Source organism: Sparus aurata, chromosome 13 (genome assembly GCF_900880675.1).
Source record: "Sparus aurata chromosome 13, fSpaAur1.1, whole genome shotgun sequence".
Taxonomy (NCBI): domain Eukaryota; kingdom Metazoa; phylum Chordata; class Actinopteri; order Spariformes; family Sparidae; genus Sparus; species Sparus aurata.
The window spans coordinates 10,894,662-10,902,099 of record NC_044199.1 but is presented as its reverse complement, the minus strand read 5'-3'; the positions used below and the strand labels follow the sequence as shown (position 1 = coordinate 10,902,099).

General features: G+C 44.3%; 1 protein-coding gene across 1 annotated transcript; it reads left to right on the top strand.

Moving 5' to 3' along the window:
- The first annotated feature begins 1,173 nt into the window (after window positions 1–1,173).
- On the top strand, window positions 1,174–7,152 carry slc22a6l (solute carrier family 22 member 6, like). Its single transcript, XM_030437752.1, has 11 exons — window positions 1,174–1,584; window positions 1,668–2,175; window positions 2,272–2,375; window positions 2,570–2,724; window positions 3,895–4,063; window positions 4,174–4,297; window positions 4,388–4,503; window positions 4,588–4,802; window positions 4,892–5,000; window positions 6,288–6,491; window positions 6,620–7,152. Exons 2-11 carry the CDS (start codon window positions 1,771–1,773, stop codon window positions 6,705–6,707), a joined length of 1,689 nt encoding a protein of 562 aa, XP_030293612.1. The 5' UTR covers window positions 1,174–1,584; window positions 1,668–1,770; the 3' UTR covers window positions 6,708–7,152.
- The last annotated feature ends 286 nt before the right edge of the window (window positions 7,153–7,438 follow it).

Sequence of the window (7,438 nt, the reverse complement as noted above, 5' to 3'; positions counted from 1 at the left end):
GCTTTTTTTTTAACATGAAAGTTAAATTAGCTAATCCAATAGTAACCAAAGATAAAATTCTGAACCTGAAAATAAGCCCAATATGTCTCCTTTAAAACACTGTGACTGACTCGGTTTGTCTGTAGCTCTGCCATCACTTTAGATACAAGGAGAGGGGAACATTTTCTCTTTTATGTACAAATATCAGAGAATCATCCCAGTCATCGTCTCACAGATAGACAGTTTCACCATCTGGAGCCTGTTTGGCTGATTCATCTGTTCAATCCAACCCCTCAGCCTCCACTTTGCTGTTTGAAGTCAGTGTGCGACTTTTGTTTTGTATCTTCTAGGATATCCATGAAGTTTTCTCCACATATGTCTGCGAAATACCCATGCTTTTAGGGGCTCAAGCCACAAAACTCCCCCGAAGAGAGAGGAAATCAAAAGGACAGATATTTTCCCCCACCAGAGTCCCACAGCTGAAAAAGCTGAGAGTCGATTGTTTTGCTTTGGTGCACCTGCAGCTTCATTCAGCCTGACATCTCATGCTGATTATTACACAAGTGCACACATTCCTCCAAACTAATCACCGGGACGCAAAAACCGGGCAGAAGTGTCTCAGATTTTTAGCTACACAGCACTCAGTAAAGCACAATACAAATGATAGAATAGGAATGATTGCGGTGCGGTGCTGTCTTATAACTGTCAGTCGGCGCAACGTGACTTGGTCAGAGTCACCTGCAGCTGTGGCTGATGATGGGATGGTCACTTATTGACTGACATTTTCTGTTTTATAACACGAGGTGACAGAGGATGAGAGGAGATCGCCTTGCCGAGGCGCTGTTAAATGGTTGAATATCTATCAGCCAGTTTTGCGAGTATTCTTCAAACACACAGTCACTGATTTTCCCTTTTCTAATTTGGTCGCTGCTGATAACCTTAGTCCCATAAACCAACCGACCCTATGCGGACTTGTGAATAAACTGCAAATAAATAAGGACACTGTTAAAGAATCTGACAACAAAACACGCAGCCTCAGACCAGATTAGCGCGGCTGACCTCACATGTGCAAACATGTTGAAACACACACACACACACACGCACACACACTGACACACACTTTATCACCCCTTCTCTCATGTTAAGTAACCAATAAGGGGGCAGGGAGTGCGTTTCAAGGAGGGAATAGAGCTGAGCTTGGTGGTGCACCCACTCCTGATGCTGAAGCTCACTTGTACTGAAACACTTTCACCCAGACACTGTTCCTGCACAGCAAGGACTCAGCACTCTACCTCAGTGAAGGAGCTGCTAATACCTCGAGAGGTTACATTGCACTTCCAATAATCCAAAGTTCAGAAAGAGCCGTAGGAATTTGAGAGCCGATTACTCACTTTTAACACACTGCAGCGACAAGACGACTTTTTACTCCCCCCTTTTTTTTCTCATTGATTTTTTAAGGACTCTCTTTGGAACACTTTGGCCAGGGACTTTATTTGATTTGAGGGGTATTATGTGTTGTGCTGTTTTTTTAATGAAGATGCCACAGTCCGCTTGTTTCATTCTGCGGATATTTCAAGTGATGAAGTGAGAAGACTGATTCAGAAGGTGAGTCTGATCCATTTCAGGTGTATTGACACATTTGATTTGGTTCCTTGCAGCTGATGTTTTGCCCTGATTGCTTACAATAGGTGCTACACCATAGTCCTTTTTGCACATCCAAGTATTCTGAGGGAAGCTACCGACTACAGGATCTACTTTGCCATAACATTGAGTCCGGTCGTACATACAGCGATGGCATTTGGTGACCTGCTCGAGCTGGTGGGAGCCACGGGACGCTTCCAGATCCTGCATGTGACCCTCCTCTGCATACCAGTCCTGATGATGGCCAGCCACAACCTGCTGCAGAACTTTGTGGCCTCGGTGCCTCACCACTACTGCAGCGCGCACAAAAACCTCTCTCAGTCCCAGCTGAGCCCAGAGGAAACGCTGCTCATCACAGTGCCGGTGGACCAGGCGGGGATGCCTCAGAGGTGCCAGCGTTACGTGACCCCGCAATGGCACCTCCTGGTTAAAAACGGGAGCGCCGGCTCAGGGGAGCAGGGCGTCACAATGGACGGCCTGGATGCTGATCTGCAGGAATGCACAGACGGATGGTCCTTCAACATGACCGAGAGGAGCTCCACCATCATATCCGACGTAGGGGGCTGTGTGCCTTTTTTTGTTAAGTCATCTTTACGTGTTGCCTTGTCATGTGTGGTAAATCTTTGGTACGTTTGTTTTTTTTGTTGTCAGTGGGATTTGGTGTGCGATTTACGCTCTCTGAAGCAAATGGGACAAACGGTCTACATGGGAGGCGTGCTCGTGGGAGCTCTTGTCTTTGGAGGCCTCTCAGACAGGTACCTTTAATCTCACCCACCCATTTTTAACAGCTACCGTGTGGTTTTGTCGCAATGGCTCGCACGTGTTTATTCATGCTTTAAACTTAAATGCAGTAATTGCTCTGAGAATTCTAACTCACTCGAGTCAAGCGATGGGATGTAGTTTGACCTCAGTGACCTCACACTGTGCAAAAAAACTTCCCGACTCCTAGGTACGGCCGACGCATCCTCCTGCTCATCTCCAACCTGCTGATGGCGGTGTCAGGAACGTGCGCCGCCTTCTCCAACTCCTTCTATCTCTATTGCCTGTTCCGCTTTGGCTGTGGCATGGCTCTGTCCGGCCTGGGGCTCAACACCTTCTCCCTCAGTAAGATAACAGAGGAGATGGAGAACAATCAGTGTGCTCCGATTGTCTGGGCAATACATTGGTATTACGTCTTTATCACGATCATGGGTATTTATCATGTTGGATTTTTGGTGTGTTTTCTGCGCCTGGTTTTAAAGCAGCAATATGTAACTTTTTCCTCAAACTTAAAATAACAGCTTCTAAATCATGTTGATGGCAGAGTGTGTTGTGATAGGGTGAACAGTGTCTCTGTCTCACCTTCCCCATCACTTGTTTCCACCGCAGTGACATAACGTCATTACGTCATGACGAGTTTCGTTTGTAGTACGCACCTATGTTATGTCTGACAAATTGTTACCGACCTGGGATTCAGCTGTGGGGGGCGCCAAATCACACAAAAAGCCAATCTCTACATAAAGTCAGTGTTGTACCTGGACTGCTCTACATATTCCAACAGTTTAGTCACTTTACCCACTTAGTCATTATATCCACATAACTACTGATTACTTATCAAAAATCTCACTGTCTTCATATTTCGTGACGGGCAGTATGGTCGGATAAAAAAGATGACAATTCATTTTGAGGAGATTATCCTCATAAAGATGATGTGCAGCAACATAGCCGAATAAAAAGCCCTTTGCGTTGTTATTTTAAAGCAACATTATGTAAAAATTGGCATCTCGTGCACTTTGATGCCCCCAAACACTTTGAGTGCAACACTTCTGTCTAAATACAAATCCAAAGTCTGTAACTGTCAGAGTCCATCTGTCAGATGTAATCAAAACGCTTTACATCATAACAATGTTAGGTGTTGAATACCTTTATGCTGAAGCAAACATGTAGGTAACGCTGTGATCCTGCCCTGTCTCTGAAGTTACACAGTGCAGAAACAAGTGACGGACACACCATTCGCTCTATTACAAGACGCTGCTAACATGATTTTAAAGCTGTTGTCTTAAGGTAAAAAACGTTTCATAATGTTGTGAAATACACAATATTGTCACAATATTGATATATAGGTACATTTGGTCAAAGATAGTACTAAGGTTGAGCGATGTGGCCCTAAAATAACAATATTTCTATATTGCGACAGAAGATGAATGTCCCGATACGCTGAAATCTCCTCAAAAGCATTTCAGAAAGGCCAGGACTGTGCGACAAATTAAATATGCCTGTTTCTTTCACTCGTAGTTGTGGAGTGGATCCCCACTCGTGTGCGGACAGTGGTGGGGACGATAACAGGTTACTGTTACACGCTGGGGCAGCTGCTCCTGGCAGTCATAGCTTACTTCATCCGGGACTGGAGGTGGTTGACCCTGGCCGTGTCTTTGCCCTTCTACGTCTTCTTCCTCATTGCATGGTGAGATGCCGAGTAATTAATGAGCAAATCAAAGCGAGGGTTGCGGCATGAACTGGCAATCGATGTTTGAAAGTTGCGTGGATACTGTTAACGACGGACATCTCGCGCAGGTGGTTTCATGAATCCTCAAGATGGCTCGTCCTGAGTAATAAATCCGAGCAGGCCATCACGAACCTTAAAAGCGTGGCCAACTTCAATGGGCGGCGTGAAGAGGGCGAAAAAATCGACATGAAAGTAAGCGGAAGTGTTTTGCTCTTTGTATTGCTGTCTGTGTTAAAAAAAACAAAACAATTGGGATTAAGAGAACGTTCTCTTTATGTACAGATGGTGCAGGAGTCCATGAAGAAGGAGATGTCCGGTTCGAAGGGTTCCTACTCCGTCCTGGATCTGTTCCGCACGCCCACAATGAGGTCTATGACGGTCTGCCTCAGCGCTGTCTGGTAGATATCCCGCTCTTGTTGAAGAAAAACCAGTAATTAAGCGCATTTTATGGAACTTCAGAGACGAAATGTACGATTTCTCAGGTTATCGACCAGCTTCGCCTACTATGGTCTTGCAATGGATCTGCAGAAGTTCGGGGTGGACATCTACTTAATCCAAGTGATCTTCGGCGCTGTCGACATCCCCGCTAAAGTTCTCATCACGGTGTCTATGAGTTTCATCGGACGGCGGCCATCGCAGTGCGGCGCCCTCATCGTCGCGGGGGTCACCATCCTGATCAACCAGCTGGTGCCGTACGGTACGTCAGAACACGTGCGCGCAAGGGTGAATGTTACACAACAGAAGCAAAACAGCGATCTGATTGCATGTTCCACTTCACATGTGTAGATAAACAGACTGTGCGCACCTGTCTGGCTGTGTGGGGTAAAGGTTGTCTGGCCGCCTCCTTCAACTGCTGCTACCTTTACTCCGGAGAACTGTACCCGACCATCATTCGGTAAGCCTCATCCGGCAACAAGTGTGGAATTTTAGCTTTTGGACATTTTTTTTTATTGTTAAAAGTTTTTATTGTGCAATCTGAGCCAGATGAAAGTATCTTTGGACTTATGTTAGCCCTGAATATCTACTTCATTAAAGAACAATTGGAAAGGTTGCTTCAGAACCGGCCAAACATGCATGTCAGCTTCATCCATGATGTAGATATAGGTCGCACATGATGCTGCCAGTTCTAGAGATCTGCAGTTTAATCTTTATTATTTCAACACAGAAAGCCTTTTTTTTTTCTTTTTTTTTGTTCTTCAGCAAAAGAAAAGTTGTGTGGTTTAAGTTCTGGTGATTTGGTGTTTATTGTGTAGACACGTTTTGCGGCAGTAGAGCGAGGTAAAGTCAGAGGGGAGGTGGGCAGATGAAGAGTCAGCGTAGCCCTCCAAAGCAGTGCAGGATCCATGACCATGTCGGTACGTAAGCTTGGCTTGTCACGTCTTCAAACTGCGGCTTCAAGAGGATATTAAAAACGCCTGAAGGGTTTGGGTTCATATGTGTGGTTCTCTTCGGACCCCTTCTTTCAGCAGTGACATAAATTTCAGCATCGTTCATTTCTGTAAACCAATGGATATGCTGAAACTTTACCTTATTTTACGATGCAAAAGTTTTAGTCGGTTCAATCTTCAATGATATTGCTCTGACAACGCTTCGTGCCGATGGTTATGGTTAAGGCCCCCCCAAAAAAATTGGGTTAGAGTAAAAAAAAAAGATCACATTTTGGCTTTCAAATACCTGCCTGGTCGCTCACAAACAAAGCTGTAAAGGTCCCGACATCTGGTCAGAAATATCCAGTGGTTTCGGGATTTTCCGGCTTTGTTTGTGGGCAGAAAAGTTAATACGGTAGTGCGATACGTAGAAATTTGAACGTAAACCTGCCTTGCAAAAAAACATAAATTACCAGTATTTTATTCTGCCGACCAAATACTGATCCAATCACCAGATGAAATGTTTGCATTTTATTTTTCTGGAAACCACAGATATGTTGAGACTTTATGTTTACCCAGTTTAGTTGCCACAAAGACGGCAGAAACATGTCACTGTGGGGCAGCCATTTCCCCTATTTCTCCCCCACCTATAATGAGTAATATCGATATACTGTCAGCAATGTTTTTACACTTGCTCTTTGGAAAGAAAGTCAAAGAATGGCCTTTAAACCAATGTCCCTAGCAAAACAACTGCTGATTTAAAGAAGTGAAGTTACAGCGTGGCTGTTTGTAACTGAACTTTACTGCTCTCTCAGTCAGAATGGCATGGGCTGGGTATCCATGATGGCTCGCATCGGAGCCATGGTGGCCCCCATGGTGCTTCTCACGGGGGACCACATTCCTTGGCTACCAGGTTTAATCTACGGGGGAGCCCCCATTCTCAGCGGAGTGGCTGCGATATTTCTTCCAGAGACGCTCGGCTCACCCCTACCTGACACGATACAAGACGTGGAGGACAGGTAAGTCCGAACCTGTAGGAGTCGAGATTTGTTATGTTTGTTTGTTCTCATGGAGTCGGTCGTCATCACTGAAAAGAAAAAAAAAAGATACAGAAACTGATTTATCCATTTTTCTATTTAAAACAAAGGGGATCTGGAAGGGGCCCCAAAATGGCACCAAAGGAAGCAATCAGCTTGCAGGACACGCAGGCCAACCTCCTGAAGCAGGCTGCCTGAGGGCGCCTGTGTCGTTGCTGATGTTTTTGCTGAGATTGTTAATGGAAGTAGAGTGGGTACTGCTTTTTTTTTTTCTCTGGCCTGTTTGTATATTTGATTTATATTTGATGGAGTGTGTTGTGTTTTATGACTGCTGCACAAATGGAGTTGCAATGTTATTTTTTTCCTGCACAGGTCAATACAGTGAAAATGAATAGCTGCAAACAATCAGACCTAGATTTATCTGCTATACAGTAGCTGTGAGAACTTTAGTCTCGCTTTGGAACAATCTTGTTTTATATTTTCAATATCTGTGGTGATAAAAGGATCCTATATAAAAGGCCTTTTTTGAAGAATAAAAGGCGACGCTTACACTGGTGTTTTTATTACTTCTTATTACTTTATATGAAACCTTGTATTTGTGAAGAATAATGTATTTTCATTAAAATCAACATGTATTCACGTGTGTCTGGCGTGCCTTCTATTTTCTTTACTCTTTAATGCACCCAACTCCTCAGAATGATTTATCAACAAGGTCCTGTTAAAATGGGCCGAGTCACTGTCAGATGAAGGAGCGAGAAATCAAGGATTTAGATTTGAACGCAGAAAAAGCATCTGCATTTCAATGCATCCGGAATAAATCCAACAATGTGTCAACCTACCTTATATTACATAATGCTTTTCAAAGCAGGCCACACACAGGATGAGGTATTACATCCAAAAGTACACCTCCAGTTTAAATTTTACTTCAC

Bases quoted from the DNA above. Each gene is read 5' to 3' on its own strand.
- slc22a6l (XM_030437752.1), top strand. From the start codon at position 1,771: ATGGCATTTGGTGACCTGCTCGAGCTGGTGGGAGCCACGGGACGCTTC. The intron at 4,298-4,387 runs GTAAGCGGAAGT...CTTTATGTACAG, and splicing joins GCGAAAAAATCGACATGAAA to ATGGTGCAGGAGTCCATGAA. The intron at 4,803-4,891 runs GTACGTCAGAAC...TCACATGTGTAG, and splicing joins CAACCAGCTGGTGCCGTACG to ATAAACAGACTGTGCGCACC.